The following is a 21,952-nucleotide window of genomic DNA, read 5'->3' as shown; positions in this document are numbered from 1 at the left end:
AGATTACTTATATCTACAACCCCACCTCACCCCACATTATAAGCAATAGTTTTTTTCTGCACCCCACCACACCTACCCCAAGCATAAGTAGAGCATAACTCTTTTCCTCTTGGCCTCCTACACTGACAATGCTTACCCCCAGGGACTGTGCATGCCAATCTGCTGCCTGAGGCAAGGGGTGAGTCTGTTATAGGGGAAAACACCCTCCAAGGTTTCAAGACAAAGTTGGACAAGTTCCTGCTAAACTGGAACGTACGCAGGTGAGGCTGGACTCATTTAGAGCACTGGTCTTTGTCCTGAGGGCCACCGCGTGAGCGGACTGCTGGGCAGGAAGGACCACAGGTCTGACCCAGCAGCAGCAATTCTTATGACACTGCCCATGCGCCCAAAAGAGAAGGCCCCCCCCTGAAAAAAATGATCAGGAAGAAGGACAAGGAGATCCCCTCATTCTAAACACTAGTCAAGCAGTTGCCCCAAGAAATAAAAAAATGCAATTTATATTCCCAAGCTATACAAAACAAAAACAGAAAAACCTGCCAGCATCGGTTATACACAACAAAAATTATTGGAGTTAAATTGTGTTGCCTGGAACTTTAATGTAAGAAAATACTGACCCCCCTAACTCTGTGTTATCACAATGTTAAATGCAAGTTTATATTCTGCATCCACAGGAGCCTTCCTTGTAGAACAAGCTAAACTACGCTTATGTTTATTAAAAACTTTATATACTGCATAATAGCCAAAAAAGGATCCAAGCGGTTTACAATATATATTTCAGAACAATTTAGAAAAGAATTCCATTCAAGAATAGAAAAGGAAAGAAAGAAAAAAAGAACAATTTTTTTAAATATATAACATTCTATAACAATCAAATATCAATAATAAAAATTAACTAATTAATACAAACTGAAAATATTCTTTAAAAATCAATAACTACAGAATGCAATCCCAAACTCGTTTCTTCAATTTGAAAAAGCCAATTGGGAAAAAAAGTGCTTTTAGATGTCTTTTAAAGTTTATATACGATTCTTCTTTTCTCAAGGAAGAGACAGACAGAGACACACAGGGGGACAGAGACAGAAAGAAAGGGGGGGCAGGGAGAGAGAAAAAAAACCCATAAAGAAAAAATAAAGAAACGCCTCAGCAAATCATTGTGCTAAAAGTCTACACATCTATTCTAGCACCCGTTAATGTAACGGGCTTAAACACTAGTAGAATATAATGGACGTAATATAATTTAGCACACACGCTAAATCGGTTAGCGCGCCTTAGTAAAAGGACCCTTATGAGGCTTCCCAGCACTGGTTTCAATTGAGACACTGAAAGGTCACTTTGGGAAGCCAGAAAACTTAGAGACTTGAAGAAAGCACAGATGGTTTATTAGCATACGTATGCAACTCCTGAGCTCCAAGCCGGCTTCAGAAGTGCCAAAAACAGGAAGTTACAGAGATATTTATACATTCTTCTGGCTATACAACTGAATTCTAGAAAAAACCTTTCACGTGTTACTTTTCTTAACAGTCATAGGTCCTAAGCTCACACTAGCAGGTCACTTATCTAAGCCCTGCAGTCTTTCTGTTACATGTCGTTTATGCTCAGATAGCCATAAGAAGCAGGAATGCCCAAGTTAAAACACCCAGTGCAGGCAGGCTAGAACATGAGATAAGGGATCTTTTCCAGATAAGCCCCGCCAAAAAGTTAACCCCCGCCACAGTTTTAGCTAACACCATGCTAAGTGAATACTTGGGGAAAGTGATAAACAAGGGGGGGCTCTGCCCCACCTTGAATCCTCCCCCCCCCCAAGTCATTATTCAAATCATGTGAATAATTTCTTGGAGGGCTTCAATAGTTTAATAATTTGTAAGGTGGCGTGGCTTAAGTTTTCGCCCGTGCACTTTTTGCATTAGTGGCGGAGCTTATCTGGAAAAGACCCGAGATAAGTTAGGTCTGCAGCTAAACATAATTCAGCATTTTATTAAACAGAAAACTTAGTTCAACACTCAGGAAAACCAGTCCCAGACTCCTTCAACACTACAAATCTCCCACTGTTTTAGGCTGTAAGTTCAAAATCAGGTCTGTTTCAACCTGGAACTGGGAAACTTGGCATGGTCTACTGCAGTGTTTCTCAAATTGGTCCTGGAGTACGCCCCCCCCCTCAGGTTTTCAGGATATCCATCATGAATATGCATGAAAATATTTGCATATCAGTGACCAAATTCTCTGATATGCAAGAGAATATGGTCACTGATAAAGACTTGCAAAACCTTACGGCAATATTAGAGGAATCATCTACGGAAGTTAAAGAGAGAGGAACTTTAATTGTTAACTTTATCTTTGAACAAGATCTTAATGGAGTTATGAGGTTGTTCTTTAAAAAGTCTGGATCACTTTTTTGTGGTCAACGTTTATGGTTATATCATGATGTAACTAGAATAACCCAGGAAAGACGGAAAATATTTTTGGGCATGAGAAAAAACAAGGAAGCTAGGTGCTACTTTTTTGCTAGCTTATCCATGCAAATGTGTTATTAAGTTTAAAGGTCTGAAATATGTGTATTTTACACCAGATCATCTACGTTCCCTTTTTAGATCTCAAAGGTTTATCCAGTGGAGGGAGTGTAGCTTAAAGGAATTGCTGGGTTGTAGCGTTTAAGCCTTTACTTTTTTGTTATATTATTGTAATATTACTCCCTATAATATCTTTGTTTTCTTTTCCTCCTCCTAATTTGAGGTCTAAGGAAGAGTTAAGTTTCATATATATATTTATTTTAAATATTGTAATGTTCATTGATGTTTTTCTTTTGGAACATGATTCTGTATTTCTAAACCAAGTAGTTATACTTGTAAAGTATGTTAAATTCAATAAAAATAAAGTTAAAAAAATAAAATATTTGCATATAACAGAGGCAATGTACCCGAACCCATCTCATGCCTATTCATTGTGGATACCCTGAAAACCTGACGGGCAAGGGGGGGGGGAGGTTACTCTATTCACCCTATTAGTGAGAAATGTAGATGAGATCTAGTTCTTGCCATAAATACAGCTTCCAATCCAGACCTCCAGCGGGAAGGTGAGAGCACGTCACGCAGTCTGCGCGTGACATCATCACCGTGCGACAGGCTGTGTCGAGGCCACGCCTCCTTCTCCCCAACCAAAATAACAAGCATGGGGGGGGGGAGTAAGAACGAGTGGAAACTAGTGGGCAGAAAGCATTAGGCGGACACCAGAGCGTTCTCTCTACAGGGCTAAAAACCTTACCGGAAGGAGGTTGTGACATCACACGCATTCGACGACCGAGCCCCACCCCCCCTCTTCGCACGCGCCCGGGGACCTCCCCCTTCCCCATTTACGCTCCACTACCTGTCGTCCAAATTGCTCTACGCCTTACCCTCCCCCCCCCTACCTTCAAGCTCATGCCTGCGGTCACCCGCCACCAGTCCCGCCGTTTTTCTTCTCCGGCGCCCCGCCCCCCTCTGATGCGACTTCCCCTCCCTCGGCCCAACCGGGAAACAGGAAGCGCGTTAGAGGGGCGGGGCACCGTCATGGCGCCTGCTGTCCGCGCGGCCCTTGCGCATGTCAAGTGAAGAGCGGCTCGAGCCTGGTTAGCATTGCTTTGCACTTAACCGCTGTGCAAGACTTTTTTTTACGTCCTGTAGCTCTGTTTTATTGTAATGACATGGAAAAGGGTTGGGGTTTCCCCCTTTTAACTGTGTTGATACAGTTTCCTAAAGCATTTTCTGAGGTGTTGCCCAAAGATTCAAACTACAAAAAGAACCTCGCTTGGGACAAAAGCCCACTAATGAAACAGTGGAAAATTTATGTGAAAGTTTCACTAACCCTGAGCTCAAAATGACAGAAATCCCCCACAGAATCTCATGGAACTGTGAGAAATGAAATCAGAAATAACAGATTAAATAATAATTATGATTATATGATATTAATTGTTGCAGGGTGTAATTACCTATAAATTCCAGTAAAGGTAACACTGCATATAAAAGTAAGAATTATTGCTGAATCAGCACGTGGGAGGTGGGCTTTCCTGGGATACTACTACTACTCTTATCATTTCTGCATTTAAAATACAATACACAGTCCCTTCTCAGAAGAGCTTACAATCTAATTTTGATAGACAGGACATCTCATGGTTGGGGAGATTATGGTACAGGAAATAATACAGTGGGTATAGATGCCTCACAACTAACCATAAGGGCTATTGTTAAAAAGACTAGCCTGAGTATGGCACATGAGGGGCAAGCATGTAAGGGGAGGTGTAATTGGGGCAATTGTAAATAGGGTCAGAGGTCTAGAGCAGTGTCTCTCAAAACTTTCTCAAGCCAGGGCACACTAAAGGTAGTGGCCACGGCTGGAGGCACCCGGAAGAGTGCAGATGTCACATTACATTACATTACATTACATTAATGACTTCTATTCCGCCTGTACCTTGCAGTTCTAAGCGGATTACAACAAAAAGATAACTGGACATTTCCAGGAATAGGAATACAATTAACGACGTAGGGCCTAATACATCTAAACGATAGCTGGACGTTTTCAGGAAGAGGAATACAGTTAGAGGCGTTAGGTCTAAATCACATTTTGAAGGGAGGATCCTAAGAAGGGGAGAGAGGGGAGAAGAGTGGGGTTAGGAAATTAGGATGTATTTCTTGAATAGTATGGTTTTGATTTCTTTTCGAAAAGCTTTGAGGTCAGTTGAAGCTGTCAGTAGGTTGGTGATGGAGGGGTCCAATTTAGCTGCATGTGTTGCTAGTAGGTTGTCGTACATCTTTTTGCGCTTAGTTCCTTTATAAGGGGGGTAGGAGAAAGGGGACTGGGTTCTCCTTTGTCTGGAATAGAGGTTCCTATTTAGGCGGTTGTTTAAGTAGGAGGGTGCCGTTCCGTTTAATGTTTTGAATATTATGCAATATAGCTTAAATTGGATGCGGGCTTGTATTGGAAGCCAGTGTGAATCTAGGAAGGCGTTGGTGATGTGGTCAAATTTTCGAAGGGAATAGATCAGTCTGAGGGCGGTGTTCTGGACAGTCTGTAGTTGTTTTATTAGGTAGGTGGGACAAGGAAGGTAGAGGATATTGCAATAGTCCAGTAGACTTAGGACTAGGGATTGAACTATGAGTCTGTATTGATCTTTGCCGAAGAATTTTCTAATTTTGCGAAGGTTGCGCATGGTAAAGAATGCTTTTTGAGTGATTTTGTTGATTTGCACCTGAAGAGTGCAGCATCTATCTACTGTTACTCCAAGGAGTTTGAGAGTGGTCTGTATAGGATATTTGGTGGTTTTTATTTCTAGTTCTGTTATCGAGGGGGTTTTGTCTTTTTCAAGCAGTAGAAATTATCACATGCATGACATTATCACAACATCCACACATGCGCAGAGGCCCTTCAGACATGCCCTGAAATGCCAGTAGGGCGTGCCAGCAGGGAAGTCTACCGTGTTCTACCTGCTTCCTGACACAGAAGCGCCAAGCCGACCAACCTTCCCCACCCGACGTCAATTCTGATGTCGGAGAGGAAGTGGCTGGCCTGGAACTTCCTCTCTAATGTCAGAATTGACATCGGGGGTGAAGGCTGGTCAGCCCGGCGCTTCTGCGTCAGGAAGCAAGGAGAACTTGGGGCAGCGGTGGTTTGGAGGCCTGTTCCCCGATGGTGACAGCAGTGGCTTGAGGGAGGGCAGGAAGAAAGAAAGGGGGCAGGCAGGGAGACAGAAAGAAAGAAGTGAAACAGAAAGAAAGAAAGGAGGCATGGAGAGAGACAGACAGAAAGAAAGGGGAGCAGGGCAGGGAGAGAGGAAGATAAAGCTGGCGGAGGGAATGAGGTCCGGAAGTATTCAGCAGGCTGAAAGGGAAGAAATATTGGATGCACAGTCAGAAGAAAGTGCAACCAGAGACTCATGAAATTACCAGACAACAAAGGTATGAAAAATGATTTTATTTTCAATTTAGTGATCAAAATGTGTCCATTTTGAGAATTTATATCTGCTGTCTATATTTTGCACTATGGTCCCCTTTTATTAAACCACAAAAGCGGTTTTTAGCGCAGGGAGCCTATGAGCATCGAGAGCAGCACGGGGCATTCAGCGCAGCTCCCTGTGCTAAAAACCACGATCGTGGTTTAGTAAAAAGGGAGGGGATATATTTGTCTATTTTTGTATAGTTGTTACTGAGATGACATTGCATTATTTTGTAATAAATTGTTGTAAAGTCTTTCCCCTATTTTAATTTGTAATACGCTTTGAAATATTTGACATTGCATGCACATCAAATTTTAATAACTTGAAACAGTCATCTGCCTTGACCTCTTTGAAAAAAACCCGGAATATAAATGATAATTCACATTTTCTCTCCATACAGTGTGCTTTGTGTTATTTTTTAAAATTTTATTGTTGGTAGATCATTTTGACTTTGTCATTTTAAAAGTAGCTCACAAGCCCAAAAAGTGTGAGCACCCCTGTGCTAGTGTAAGCCCCCTAGTGGTTAAATAGTGTATAACACTTACAAAACTGTCAGGGCCCAAGGAGATTCCCCAAATAAACTCCACTCAACCAAGAGGTATGAAAAGGAGAAAAATATGTTATTTTTATTATGCAAAAATGGGCTTAACAAATAATAAAAGAAAACTCATAACACATATGTCCTAACTGTATAGTAGGTGGTCAGATACCACAGAAACAACTTTCCGTATTCACAGTTCCAACAGTTGGTGTAAAACCTCACACATCACTATTATTAGTCAGACTATATTTACACAATACAACTCTACTTATACTTAAATAACAGATGAGGTAGTTTGTTGTTGTCACAGTCTCTGTGCATATACAGTATGGTAGCAGTAATACTTATCTTCACTAGCTCATTGCTCTTGTGCTGGGTGAGGAGATTGTGGCATAGTGGCTAGAGCTACTTTGTGGTTTCAAACCCCACGTTGCGCCCTGTGACCCTGGGCAAGTCAGTTAATCCTCCACATCCCCAGATACATTAGACAGATTGTGAGCCCAGTGAGACGATAGGGAAAATGCTTGAAGTACCTGTGTGTAAACCGCTTCGAGTGTGGTTATAAAAACTACAAAAAGGCGGTATGAGTTCCAATCCCTTTCCCTTATTACAGCGGCACGACAAACCCATACACAACCACCAAAATTGCATACAAAACTGGTTATGTCTCAAATGTCTTGAACTATGAATTTATTCACTATGCAGTTAAACCATGTACATGTTGTTCACAGTTTAACAAAACTCAAACACATAATAGGGATGGAAAAAAAAAAGCCAAGAGGAAGAGATTTGTCTTGGTTTCTGCAATCACCAGTTGACTAGCTGACTACTTGCGATATGGGTTAGTGGAGTTTGACAGAATGACCATTTCTTCAACTAGACTTAAACAGGGGGTAGCAGCTTTCCAAGGCCTGATGACGTACCATTCCATAGTGATCTGGAAGGCAATAAACCTGGTAGCTTCAAGTCTTATTTTAGTGCCGGAAAGGAGAGGCAAATGAGATGATTGTTCTGGACCGATCGGAAGTACGTGATGGAATGTATGTGAGAAACAGGCTTGTCGGAAATGCAGATACTCTACAGTGGAAGTTTTGACGCCCTAGAACCTGGGGTAGGCAATTCCGGTCCTCAATAGCCACAGGCAGGTCAGGTTTTCAAAATATCCACAATGAATATGTATGAAATGGATTTGAATGCACTGCTTCCTTGAGATGCAAATCTATCTCATGCATATTTATTGTGGATATCCTGAAAACCTGTGGCTCTCGAGGACCAGAATTGCCTACCCCTGCGCTAGATTTACAGACTTGATCCTTGAAGGTTTCAGCTTGCTCAGAAACTATTCATTCCAAGTAATCCCACTAAAACCTCTGCACCCATGGCTCCCACTCCCAAAGTCTTCCCCACAATGACCTATTAGTGTACAGTATATGGGCAGCTTGATTTTTGGCTGCCAGGGATGAACAAGATCCTTGCTAGTCTCATCTATCTATGGAAACAAGAACAGCTACTCAGGGCCATGGCTGCCAGAATAAAAAGAGGACCGGTTACCTCCCTATGCTCACAGAGCACAGCTTCCCTGCATTTACAGAATGCAAGGTTTTGTATGAGAAGTCACCACCCAGGAAAGGCATCTTGGAATCACAGCAATCAATATACCGAAAGCCTCGGCTCACTGGGCATCAGTAGTCCAAAATAAGTAAATTCAGGAATTGTTTGGACAGGGCTACAGATTAGAAGGGAGGATATCAAAATGCCTCTGCAGATCCAGGATGCGCGAGCACCTCCAGGAGTGCAAGCAGCTCTGGTCTTCACATCTAAAAGAGATTATATAAACAAATTCAAAATTACAGAGAAGGTCAATAAAAAAAGCTAAAAGGGATGGAACAGCTCCCCTTAGGAAGAAAGGCCAGGGATCCACTTTGGAGAGGACTGAAAGGGGGGTCATAACGAAGCTTTTTTGCAATCATGAGTGGAGCGGAATGGGTAAATATGGAATGTTGTAATCCTTAAAATATTACCAGAACTAGGAAAGAATAGCATAAAATCAACAGATTTAAAACAAGTCGGAGAAAGTATTTTTTGATTTTCCACTCAATGAACCACCAAGCTGTGGAATCTGTTGCTAGAAGAAATGGTCAAGGCATCTAGTAACAACTAGGTTTAGAAATGATTCGTACAAATTTCTAGAGGGGTCTTTAACCAACTCTTCGCCAGGAAGATCTGGGAAAGCCACTGCTAATCCCTGGGAGCGAGCAGCAAGGAAGATATTTATTCTTTGGGATCAGCTGGCCTCTTCTTAGAGGCAGGACGATCAACCCTATGAAGATTTGGTCTGACCCAAAGTGGCATGTCTTATGTTCTCGGTATGATCAGCTAGCCTAGGTGCAGGGTCCCCATGTTTTGAGAAGCGTACCTTTAAATCTCTGTGCAGTGTGGAACAGTTGCTCGGTAACTGCAGGTTTTGGCCTGTTGAACTCATCCCCACTGCTGAAGTGAAAGCTGGATCCTTGAAGGATTCCCGGGAAGGGGGGGGGAAGAGGACACAGAACTGGGATTGAAGAGGAAGGAGCCATAGCAGCAATGAGGTCAGAAGCAGAGCAGGCACGAGGTAGCAAACTCCATAGGCAGAGCCAGGCTGAAGCTGTGCCTCACTTTCCCTCTTCCTTATCCCATTATTTCATTTTGTTTGTTTTCATATGTGCAAATCAGAGATAGCAGTTGTTGAGATTACAGCAATGGGCAATAGTGTTACTTGGTAACTTAGGCCGCTACCAATAGTGTCCATCGGCCCTTATGAAAATGAGGCCCAATATATCCAATTCTGTTTCACTCCGTTCCTATATAGTCACATTTTCCACCCCAGATATTATCTGTCAGTTAAGTTCCCTGCAGAAGGAGGAGGAGGAGGAGAAAAATGGACAGGAGAACAGGAAGGTCCCTTTGGATTTCTGGAGTCCACAGACCAGGAAGCAATTTGATATACGTTTCCATCTTCTTGGCTCCATGGGCATGTCATCGAACGAACACCGAGTCAATCAATATCAGTCATGCTTCTCTACAATAAGGGTACTCAGTTTCTCCACTCACAGCTGACTAAGTTATCTCCCCTCACATTCAAATGAGTCGGGAGTTCCTCTGGCAGCGGCACCTGGAACTCAGCCAGCAGTAGGGTGACAACCTGGCTGTTCTCACATTCAGTAGGTTACACGACCTCAACACACACAGACACACACACCCAAGCTCCTGCTGAATTACTCCAATTGTTGAAGCTGTAGAGGCCCTGCATTAGCCTGGCATGACACCCACAAGCCTACTCCCAGGGAATGCCAGTCTCTCAGATTTTTGGGAGGAAAAACCCTCCTCTTGCTCATCAGATGATGGCCACAATAGCTTTTCTCTAGAAGCCATCAGATTTCAGAGGATCCAAGGTCCTACTTCAGCACCATCCTCTCCCCAGTATGTATTCTCTGGTGTCGGATGAGGTTGGAGCTATCGCTGAAACGCTTCCCGCACTCGCCGCAGCCATAAGGCCGCTCCCCGGTGTGGGTGCGCAGATGCTTAACAAGGGAGGAACTCTGGCTGAAGCTCTTCGCGCACACGGTGCAGATGTACGGCTTCACCCCCGTGTGGATCTTCTGGTGGCGGAGTAGCTGGGCATTGTGGCCAAAGTTCTTTCCGCATGCGGTACACAAGAAGGGCCGCTCCCCCGAATGCAGCTTCTGGTGCTGGAGCAGCGAATCCCGGCGGCTGAAGCTCTTCTCGCACTCGGAACATTTGTGGGGCCAGGCTCCAGCATGGCTACGGTGGTGCAGGATGAGGGATACCCGGTGGCTGAAAGTCTGTTCGCACTGAGTGCATTCGTAGGGCCCGCAGCGAGGGGTGTGAGTCCTCTGGTGTTTCAGCAGGTTGGAGCTATTGCAAAAGCTCTTGCCGCATTCGTTGCAACGGTACGGTCGGGCCCCCGTGTGTGTCCGCTGGTGGGACAGCAGGTGCGAGCGCTGACTGAAAGTCTTCCCGCATTCAGGGCAGGCGTAGGGCCTCTCCCCAGTGTGTACGCGCCGGTGGCGTACCAGAATCTGGCGGAGACGGAAGCATTTGCCACAGTCAGGGCAGACATGCGGCCGCTCCCCCGTGTGGATGTGCTGGTGTCGAGTCAGCAGCTGCTTGCGGACGAAACTCTTGCCACACTCGCCGCACGCAAAGGGCTTCTCTGCTGCATGCATGCTTAAATGATGGATGAGTGCCGAAGGGTCCGGGAAGGTCATCTCGCACTCGGTGCACCGGTAGGCCGATGGCTGTAGCTCTAATGGTGCCACTGCTGCTTTGGTTGTACCAAAGGTAGGGTGCTGCTCGCCTCCTGGTGAAGGCGGGCTCCACTGCACGCTGTGTTCGTCTCCTTCTCTCTTGTGCCTTCCAGAAGGGTCACCTGTCAAATGAAAGTAACCAACACATTGTTACTCATAGAGCAAGCTGTTACCAGAGGCCAAATTTTTAAAAAAGGAAAGAACAATCACACTGACAGACGATGGCAATTTGGAATTTTACCCGTTTCACATGCAAACAGAATTCACAGCGGCAAGACACACATACTTTCCTCTGGGATGCATGGTCAGAAGGCACATTTCTTCGGCTAAATCTAGGCTTCCAAAAGAGCAAGAACATCTGATGTGAAAGTGATGGAATTACAATTATTCACATTTCAATTATCTACTAATATTTATGCACTGACAGTAACCACAAGAAGTTTCAATGGAGGAGAGGGTAGGGCATCTGGCCCAACTAGGTTTAGCACCCTGAGGTTATACAGAGCAGCCTAGCCGGTTTCAGCCCTGGTCCCCAGCCTTCGTACTTCGTTTCTATTTTTCCTCCACTAAAACGCTTAATATGGGCAAAACCAGCTCTCCCGGCACCAACAGCCTGACCCAAACCTACTGGACCAGCTACAGACTACACAAATTGGCAAACCAACCATCTGCTGGAGACTGAGAAATACTGACTAGGGAGAAACTGCATAGGATAATTATAGGGTGCTATAATTGGGTTAGTGGCTCTCAGTCTCCATCTGCTGATAGGAGAAGGCAAGCCTATGTGTCTGGACTGGTCTAGAGGGATAAGGAAACCAAATTATAATGCCACACCAGGTGAAATTTCTATACCAGAAACCACTAGCATGCTTAAGGTTCTATACTGATAGCTTTGAATTAAAGCAGAGCACCGGGCAGGACTACACATTATCCCTGCTCCTATTTGCCCAGAATGTGGAACCTTTAGCTCACTATATTCCATGAGTTCCTGTTATAGTCTCATGAGACCACGGGAACTCATGGCAGCCACTTTTGTTGACAGCGCCTGCCTTGCTTCACCGCTAGACCACCAGGTAAGGTCTGGAGAGGTCTGGGATGCAGAAGGGAGATGGGAGTGGGTCAAAGTCGTCCCTAAAAGTTATTCGCAATTTTCCATATTTGTGGGCCGGCTCTGCCCCTAACCCCTGCGATTACGGAGGGAGAAGTGTACATCAGATTTTTTTTAAAAACCCAACCCCACAATAACAACAAAAAATCGAAAAAGAACGTCATTGAAAATAGGAAAGTACACTACTTTCGTACAAAGAAACAAAACCGTACACGGTTCATCACTGCAAAAAGTGTTCTCTACTGATTAACAATTTAAGAGAAAGTCTTCCAAAATACATGGAATCGAATATGTGAAGGTTCCTTAACTTCACATTCTGCAACACTTCTCACTCCTCCATTCCAGATTATTGAACAATAGGATAACCACGGCTCTCTCTCCCTTGCCCTTTTAGAAGCCCTAACATTTCTGCCCTTTCCTCAAATAAGACTTATCCCATCTCCTACATCATTCTCTGTACTTCTTCTAATTCCCTTATATCTTTCTGAGATGCAGCATCCCAGATTTCAACTGCACCCAATTCTGGTTGCTGTATCTTAAAAAGAGATATAGTGGAATTAGAAAAGATACAGAAAGGGCATCTAAACTCATTAAGGGAGTGGAAGGACTGTCATACGAGGAAAGGTTTAACCCTTTCAGGACCATAAGGATCGTAGGCCAATTTTTGTGGTTTTGACGACATTTTTATGGTAAAAAGGGCTTGCAGATGCCAAAAAATTGATTTTTTTTTGTGAAATATCATTATTTTTATTTAAAAAAATCAAACTTCTGGCTTATGGACAGTGTGGCAAGTGAATCTTCTCGTCAGTCTGGCAACGACGCTAATGAATGAATGTCGGAACCAGTTTGTTTACATAAAGGCAGTATCATATGGAATCCGTACATATCAAATTTAGAACTGTAGACTATCCCAATCAAAATTTATAGGATTTTAAAGTTATGGGACAAATATGTCCCTTGGTCCTGAAAGGGCTACGGCTCTTCAGCTTAGAGAAGGCTAAGGGGAGACATGACAGAGGTCTAATTAAACCCTGAATGGAATAGAACAGGTAAACATGAAATTCATTTACTCTTTCAAAAAGTACAAAGACTAGAGGGACTATCTCTCAATGAAGTTTCATGGTAATAGTTCTCTCAAGGTTTCCGCAGCTGCCATTGTGCTTGTTGCAGTTTCCGGGTCTCGCTGCGTCTTGTCAGGTAGAAAACGACGTTTCAACCACCACACTGTGGCTTTCTTCAGGGTATGCTGTGGGGTCTGAAGTTTGTCTTTGTAAATAGTGTGTTCACTGATCTGATTTGGAAACGGGCAGTCCGCCAATTTGAATTTTGGCAGGAAAGTCAGTTGGTCTCTTTTTCCATAGAATGGAAAAGTACTCTGGTGGGTTCAAAGATGGAGCTGGGTTACATATTCTCTCAGGGTTTCCCGCCAAAATTCAAACTGGTGGACTGCCCTGTTCCCAATCAGATCAGTGAACACAAAGACAAACTGCAGACCTCACAGCACAGCTTGAAGAAAGCCGCAGCTGGGTCAGATCAGTGGTCCATCGTGCCCAGCAGTCCGCTCCCGCGGTGGACCCCCAGGTCAAAGACCAGCGCCCTAACCGAGACCAGCCCTACCTGCATACGTTCTAGTTCCGCAGGAACTTGTCTAACTTTGTCTTGAATCCCTGGAGGGTGTTTTCCCCTACGAATGTTGAAACGTCGGTTTCTACCTGACAAGACGTAGCGAGACCCGGAAACCTGCAACAATTAGATGGTAATACTTGTAAAACAAACGGAAAAAAGTATTTTCTTCACTCAATTCATACTTATGCTTTAGAATTCATTACTGAAGGAAGTTCTAAAAGTAGTTAGTGTACCTGGATTTAAAAAAAAAAAAAAAAAAAAGGTTTGGCCAAGTTCTTGGAGAAAAGGTCAATAGACCTGGGAGAAGCAACTGTTTATTGTGAAATCTTACTATTTTGGGGGGGTCCTGCCAGGTCACCTGTGACCTGGATTGGTCACAGTTGGAAACAGGATACCAGGCTAGATGGATCTTTAGACCTACTGAGTATGACGATTCTTATGCTCTTAAAAGCCATGCTGAATCAGATGAAAGTCCATCAAGTCCAGCATCTCATCTACAAGATTAGCCGGTTGCTGTTTCATCCAGCGTCTGGCCCCCTTAGCACAGTCTCTCTCATTAGCAAAAGCCTCATATGTTTATTAAAATGTGGTATCTCCGTAAAGCTTACAACAGTTCTCAGCGGCTTTACATTAAAATAAGAGTTATGCAAAAGAAAAAAACTCCCGAACCGATAGGAAAGACTTAAAACAATCACACTTACCGTACATACAAAAGAAAACCCCCAAGCATACACAAATTCATATGAAATTTAAAAGAACATAAAACATAGAATAAAGAAAAAATTGTTCTTAGACTTTACATTCCACCGGAACGTGCAGCCCGGATGGGGATTCCTGCGTCGCATTCTTGCCCGAAATGCAATCAGGCTCACGCATCTTTGAGTCACATGTTTTGGGCCTGCCCCGCAATCCAACAGTTTTGGAGACATCTGGGCCTATATACCACATCGCTTTGGGGACGGCGATGGCTTCCGCAACCGAGGGCGTTATTTGGATTTTATAATATAGCCTCGCCCAAAACCAGGGGAATGTCAGCATTTATCTCCAGAGCCCTTTTGATGGGGAAAAAAAGCCATCCTCGACAACTGGCTCTCCCGTGATCCCCCGTCATATGCACCATGGAGATCCCTAATGATAGTGCACGCAACACTGGAGAGACGCATGGTGGGAGACTTGACTCTTGGCCCGGGTCGCAAATTTTGTCAGGTGTGGGAGCACTTCTGGCAGGACCTCACACCGCGTGCTCGCAGTAGACTTTTGAATCTTTTAAGATTTTATTCCCACTCTCAGCTGTTGGACTGGCCATGGATTCTTGGGGAGGGGATGGGAGGGGAACTGATATTGTTGAAAATGTTATTTCCTGAATGGTACTACTGTTTGTATTTGCTTCTTACTGCTGGAATAATAAAAATCATTTAAACATAAAAAAAACATAGAATAAAGAAAATACTGCAACACTTGCTGATCACTGCTTCCAGGTATTCAAGACAAAGTTAGACAAGTTCCTGCTGAACCAGAACGTAGGCAGGTAGGGCTAGTCCCAGGACGCTGGTCTTTGACCAGAGGGCCGCCGCATGAGCGGACTGCTGGACACGATGGACCCCCCCGGTCTGACCCAGTAGCGGCAATGCTTATGTTCTTATAAGAACAGCCTTACGGGGTCAGACCAATGGTCCATCTAGCCCAGTATCTTGTCTTCGCAGAGGCCAATCCAAGTCACAAGTACCTGGCAAAACACCAAATAGTAGCAGCATTCCATTCTACCATCCCATGTCTTTCTCAATAACAGACTATGGACTTTTCCACCAGGAAACTGTCCAAACCCTTCTTAAAAACCAGCTACTCCTCCTTTACCGCAACCTCTGGCAATGCGTTCCAGAGCTTAATTATTCTCTAAGTGAAAAAATATTTCCTCCTATTGGTTTTAAAAGTATTTCCCTGTAACTTCAAGTGTCCCCAAGTCTTTGTAAATCTTGATGCAGTAAAAAAACAAAAAAACAATCCACTTCTATCCATTCTACTCCACTCAGGATTTTGTAGACTTTAATCATATCTCCTCCTCAGCTGTATCTTTTCCAAGCTGAAGAGCCCTAACCTCTTTAGTCTTTCTTCATACGATACAGTCAGAGTGTGGGACTTAGAGAATAACATATAGATAGGGACATGCGGTTAACCAAAGGGACAGAGCCCACAGGGATGGGGCACAGACAGAGCTCATGTGGACGGGAAGGAGATAAAACTTTGTCCCCATGTCATTCTCTAGTGGGGCCTCTCACACGACACAGCCGGGTGTGGACACTTACCCAGGCTTTCCGCATTCCCCTCATTGCCAGAGCATACTGCCGCTGCCACGTCCTCCACCACCACCACCTCCTCCTCCTCCTCTTGCTTTATCCACAGGGCAAGTTCAGGATCGTACATGGGATAGTCTGTTGGTGTCAGGAAGAGAATACGAGCACATTCAAGAACGTCAATAAGGAATGCAGACCTGGTTAAAGCTACAGCGCCATGCTGCAATGATTTGGGAGGCAGATAGAATAAATTATTAATAATAATAATAATAATAACTTTATTCTTATATACCGCCAACAATCTTGCGACTTCTAGGCGGTTTACAATGAAGATGAACTGCACAGACATCGAATTACAGAGTGTAGCAGTGAATATCTGATAGTAGCAACAATAAAAATAATAACAACAGTTTATATACTGCAGGACCGTGAAGTTCCATGCGGTTTACGATGAATTAGAAAAATTCCATAAATTGAAAGGAACATTCATAGTTAGAGATTAGAGGTTAACAGTTTACAAGATCTAATTTGGGGAGGGATTGCGATGGGGGCTATTGTTCTGATTCGTCACCTAGGTATTTCGAGAACAGGTATGTTTTTAGGTGTTTCCTAAATTCACCATAATTGTTTGTGTGTGTAATTAGTTTTTCCAAGTCTTTGCCCCATAAGGCTGCTTGGTATGATAGGAGTTCATTAATGGAGTTACACCAGTCTTTTTTCACTGTTGCCATTCAAACCTTATGCAAAGAATCACTCTTGTACCTGGGAAGCATGCACACAGCACGGACAGCTGAAGGAAGCATTTTTAAAAATGATTTATAATCTCAAAATCTGGTTGGGCATGAAATACAGCATGGACAGCTGAAGGATAAATCTTCGTCAGAGCCTCATGCAGAGATGCAGAGCAAAAGGGGGCGCTGTAGCAGTTAGGAGTGGGCAGTTGTTTCAATTTAAGTGTTGTTCTTAACCCTTTCAGGACCATAAGGATCGTAGGCCAATTTTTGTGGTTTTGATGACATTTTTATGCCAAAAAATTGATTTTTTTTGTGAAATATCATTATTTTTTTTTTTTTATATCACACTTCTGGCTTATGGACAGTGTGGCAAGTGAATCTTCTCGTCAATCTGGCAACGACGCTAATGAATGAATGTCGGAACCAGTTTGTTTACATAAAGGCAGTATCCTATGGAATCCGTACATATCAAATTTAGAACTGTAGACTATCCCAATCAAAATTTATAGAATTTTAAAGTTATGGGACAAATATGTCCCTTGGTCCTGAAAGGGTTAAAGCACTTTTCTTAAAGAATGTGATCATAACATTGGTAAAAAAGTATATACTATCTGCCTATAGCAAACGCTTTTAATGACATTCATTTTCATCCACCCCTCCAGTCCCCCCCCCACACACACACACAAAGAAAATACATTTCTGGGTGCCCATCCTTAGTATGCCCCAGGCCCCAAAGCTATGATCTGATTATACTCACTTGTGTTGCTGGGCTTGCTCCTGCTCTCCCCTCCCAGCAGGACTTGCTCTCTTTTTGTACACACCGTCCCTTCTGAGTTCACCCTGAAGAAAACATCTGGCTTCACCATCCCATCCCCTGCACAAAAACCAAAAGAATTTTGGCAAATAGTCGGAGTGTGTGGTGCAATAATTACAGCTACAGCCTCGGCACCCTGAGGTTGTGGGTTCAAATCCCACACTGCTCTTTGTGACCCTGGGCAAGTCACTTAATCCCCATTGCCCTAGGTACATTAGATAGAGTGGGCGCCCACCAGGACAGTTAGGGAAAGATGCTTGAGTATCTGAATAATTTGTAATCCGCAGAGAATTGTAGGATATGCGGAATATAAATTATAAGAAAACATAAAGAGAAAAAAAGCTTTCCCCACATTTTTTGGGGTAGGTGTTGCATCCCCAGGACGGAGGTTACATTCACTAATACTTAAGTTCACAGGGATCTCCCTGATCTTACAGAAAGGAAAAGCTAAAAACTTCTTCCCTTTTCTTTTTTTTTTTTTTTACACGGGTTAGACTTAAAGACGAACGATAAAAGAAACCCTCAGATTAACACTAGGAGGCAAAAACAAAGCAGAGGGTCAGTATGGTCTTTGTTCAAGAGGATTCTGCTCTTTGAGTTAACGGTAGCAGCAAGTTAGTGGATAAGGGAGAGAAGACATGGGTGATTTTTGCTCGAGACTGACCCATGTATCCACCTTTGATTGTCTCATCTTGATCACCTCAGTGATGTCCTCCAAGTTGCTGGCTGTTTTGGCATGGTCAACATCCCTCCCATCTTCCCCCTTTCAATTCTGCAGCGGGAGGGGAAAATCTTTTGCCATTCTCCACCCCAGGTTGTGGCTTTGCCAGGCTGCTAGATCCCAGGCCTCTCGCCTGCTTCTCACCTGCAGTAGCATCTTTACAGTTCACAGATATCTCCCTTGTGAGGCACTGGTCCCCAGGAGCCAGATCCTGCTCTTTTTGGATTCTCACCAAGACGCTGGGGTTCACAATAGCATACCCTACCAGAGCAGAGAGAAAGGTGAAACTCAGAAAGCAGTATTGCTTCTATGCCAGCCATTCCCTCTTTAAGAACTCCACTGCAGAGAAATCTGAGCTGTCCCATGATTTTTTAACCAATCTCATTTCTCCCACATCTTATGCAAACATGGCAGGCGCCCTCTGTTCCTTTCTGGTGAAGCTGACAAAGCAGGAAGCAAAAGGCAGTAAGGCTGCATAAGTCACCCTTCCCTTCTAATCCTGCTTCCTCCCAAGACTAGAAATATATAAACTATGAAAGACCTATTGTAGTGTCATTCACAGTACACATTAAGGCACTAGGATAAATTAACGTGCTGGGTAAGGTTGGGAATTAATTCATATGGTATAAGGCTTTTACCTCTCCAAAGTTAGAACAGATGACCAACACAGTGTGATGTTTTTATAAAGCTTTAACCATCTCCTCAAATACTTGAGTGTTTCCAAACAGCTGGAGACCGTGAGCATCTCATATTCTTAAGCATTGTATCACAGGGAATATTACTTACCCAGGGAAAAAAGGGTTCTGTGAATCTCCTTCATTACATTCCTGTAAAGCTCCTTCTGCCAATCTTCCAACACCTCCCATTCTTCCTCTGAGAAATAGGCTGCCACGTCCCTGAAGGTCACTGAAAATTGTAGGAGCATGGAGTTCTCAGAGGCTTTGCCGTGCGAAACCTAGGAAGGGCATAGAAACTGAATCATATGCACGTACATTTTACATTACACGGGTCATCTCTCCAGCAACTTTGGATGCGCTCAGCAACCACTACTCACATCCTGCTTCATCCTAAAGCTTAACATGCTAATTCAGTTCCTGGTGTCAGTTCACAGGGACTCTGCTCCCCCTATATAATAAATGCAGATACTAGGCTCATGGGAGCTCCGCTGAGATTGGGCTTCCAGATGGCTCTTGCTGTATAAATGTAGAGACTGCGAGGACTATATAATATCATTAGCTAATACTTATATTAAATGATTTCTTACCTTTTTACATTCTCTTCTGGGCATGTCTGCATGCGTGCGCTTATGTACCTATGTAGGTTCCACGGATATATAGGTGCAATCAACGTAGCTTTTTCACAGTGGCGAGAGGGAAAAGTTTGTGTGTCTTTGCACTTTCTTTGTGTGTGTCTGGCTGGATATGTTTGTGCTGCCCTCTTTCTTTGGGGGGTCCCTAGGCATCTCTCGGTGCCTGCCCAGTAGGTGATATGTGTGTGTGCATCACTATCCTTCTGGATCTGCAGAGTCTTGGGATCTGGGGGTCTTTTTGCATGTGTGATTTCTGCAAATCTAAAGCCCTTGCACCCCTCTCCCTGTCTGTCTTCTTGTAGATCTTTGTGCCTTTCTGTCTCTAAGTTTCTCTCTCTCTCTCTTCTTGTAGGTCTGTCTCTTGCTGTGCCTCTGCTTCTCTCTTTCTCTGCGAATCAGTGATGCTTTCTTTCTCTTTTCTTGCAGATAATGTCTGGGCCTGCCTCGGATTCTCTCTCCCTCTGTCTACCCTGTGGCTCTCTCTCCCTCTCCGTGGATCTTCGGTTCAACTCTGCAGATTAAAGCTCTTGCATCCCCCCCCCCCCCCCCCTTGGATCACACTAAGGGAGGATCTGCAAGTCTCAGCCCCGCCGAGCCCAGGACTTCAGGCGCAGAACAACCCAAAGTACAGCAAACACTGCAACGCCTTCCGCCCCTCGCACGGGCAACACTCAACCTACTGCGCACGCGCGGGCAACACTCAACCCTACTGCGCACGCTCAGAGCCGGGACGTCTGGTAAAAAAAGCTGCTTTTTTTTTTTTTCACTTAAAACTTTATTGAAATATGTATATCGACAATTTGTTCAGAATACTTTAAGGAACAGAAATAAACAAAAAAAAACAAATGCCATACGATGACCCCTTTTAATTGGTCTAACAAATCACAACTGTCCAGTCATTTTTGTAGCTCTTTTTTTTAGTCTTTATATTTTTATTGAGAAAATAATTTTTTGGGGGGAAAAAACAATATAAACATCAAAATTGATATTATGAAGAAAAAAAGCAAAAGTGCTAACATGAACAAAGTTAAACCTAAGACAATGTGGTAGATATGTCATCAATAAAGTCAGTGTTTTTGGAATGCAATAAGGATTTTTTGCTTAAATAAGTATCGTATTGATATGTTAAGCAAACCAAATTCCATCATTGCATATATACATCATGAAAGGGGAGATTTCCAAAAACAAGCAGACCCAACCTCAAGCAAACCCAAGTTTTTACATCCCCGCCCCCCAAGCTGTAGAGGAAACATTGTAGAGAGACTTAAACCCCTCCCTCCCTGCCACGCCAATACCAGCCTCCCTCCTTCCCTCCCTCCAGCGCCGATTCAAACCCCTTCCCCGGTCCCCCGCTGCTGCTTCTTGCCGCCCAGAAGCCTTCTTTCCGACGTCAATTCTGACATCAGAGAGGAAGTTCCGGGCCAGCCAGGCGGTGATTAGCTGGCCCGGAACTTCCTCTCTGATGTCAGAATTGCCTTCAGGAAGAAGGATTCTGGGCGGCAAAAAGCAGCAGCGGCGGTGGACCGGGGGGGTTGAATTGGCGCAGTAGGGAGGCTGGCAGGCATCGGCGGCAGACCAGGGGTGGGGGGGTTTGAATCGGGCGCTGGAGGGAGGGAGGCTGGCTTTGGCGCAACAGGGAGGTAGGCAGGCTTTGGTGCGGCAGGGAAGGAGGTAGGCAGGCAGGCAGGCAGGCTGGCTTTGGGGGAGGGACAAAGGCTGGAAGGCAATGAGGAGGACATAAGAAGGAGGCACTGAGGGCACTAAGGACACAGGAAGGGGCACTAAAGACATGGGAAGGAGGCACTGGGGGCACTAAGGACATAGGAAGGAGGCACTGAGGGCACTAATGACACAGGAAGGGGCGCTAAGGACATAGGAAGGAGGCACTGAGGGCACTAAGGACACAGAAAGGAAGGAGGGAAGGAATAGAAAGGGACAATTGTTGGGCCTGAGTGCAGAAAGAAAGAAATGAAAGAAGGATGCACAGTCAGAAGGAAACGCAAACAGAGACTCATGAAATCACCAGACAGTAAAGGTAGGAAAAATGATTTTATTTTCAATTTAGTGATCAAAATGTGTCAGTTTTGAGAATTTATATCTGCTGTCTATATTTTGCACTATATTTGTCTTATTTTTCTATAGTTACTGAGGTGACATTGCATATTTTAAAGTCATCTGCCTTGACATCTTTGAAAACCCCCCCCCAATATAAATGATAATTAACATTTTCTCTGCGTAGAATGTGCTTTGTGGGGTTTTTTAATTTTATGGTTACCATTATGAATTAATAAGATATTATGTGTACATGAAAAATGAATGGAAGAAATTGGGGGCGGGATTGTGGGCAGGGCTAGGGCGGGATTGGGTTGGGGCTAGAGTTGGATTGGGGGTGGGACTGACAATTAATAGATGTCCCATTCTGATGAAAAAAATAAATGGTCACGTTACATATACCTAAGGTGAGGGAATGTATTTTGATTACTAAAATTACTTAATTATAATATTGTAATTTCATAGTATGTCTTCATCTATTAATTAT

General features: G+C 43.9%; 2 protein-coding genes across 8 annotated transcripts in view; both read right to left on the bottom strand.

The window, feature by feature from the left end:
* LOC117368321 (zinc finger and SCAN domain-containing protein 2-like) overlaps positions 1-3,515 on the bottom strand; it is a 31,969-nt gene extending 28,454 nt beyond the window's left edge. For 2 of the 7 annotated variants that reach the window (XM_033961865.1, XM_033961866.1), the window contains exon 1: positions 3,033-3,245. In XM_033961865.1, the coding sequence (XP_033817756.1) occupies positions 3,033-3,167 (135 nt within the window). In that variant the 5' untranslated portion in view covers positions 3,168-3,245. The other 5 variants (XM_033961867.1, XM_033961870.1, XM_033961869.1 and 2 more) reach the window with 5 other exon arrangements.
* A 3,046-nt stretch (positions 3,516-6,561) lies between these two features.
* On the bottom strand, positions 6,562-20,135 carry LOC117368324 (zinc finger protein 501-like). The gene is made up of 6 exons (XM_033961874.1): positions 19,369-20,135; positions 18,891-19,059; positions 18,249-18,365; positions 17,327-17,443; positions 15,848-15,973; positions 6,562-10,932 (listed from the first exon to the last, which is right to left on the bottom strand). The coding sequence occupies exons 1-6, from the start codon at positions 19,390-19,392 to the stop codon at positions 9,938-9,940; spliced, it is 1,548 nt and encodes a 515-aa protein (XP_033817765.1). The 5' UTR covers positions 19,393-20,135; the 3' UTR covers positions 6,562-9,937.
* Between the last annotated feature and the right edge of the window lie 1,817 nt (positions 20,136-21,952).

This window comes from Geotrypetes seraphini, chromosome 10 (genome assembly GCF_902459505.1).
Source record: "Geotrypetes seraphini chromosome 10, aGeoSer1.1, whole genome shotgun sequence".
In the NCBI taxonomy this organism is placed as follows: Eukaryota; Metazoa; Chordata; class Amphibia; order Gymnophiona; family Dermophiidae; genus Geotrypetes; species Geotrypetes seraphini.
This window is presented reverse-complemented; position numbering and strand designations above follow the sequence as displayed.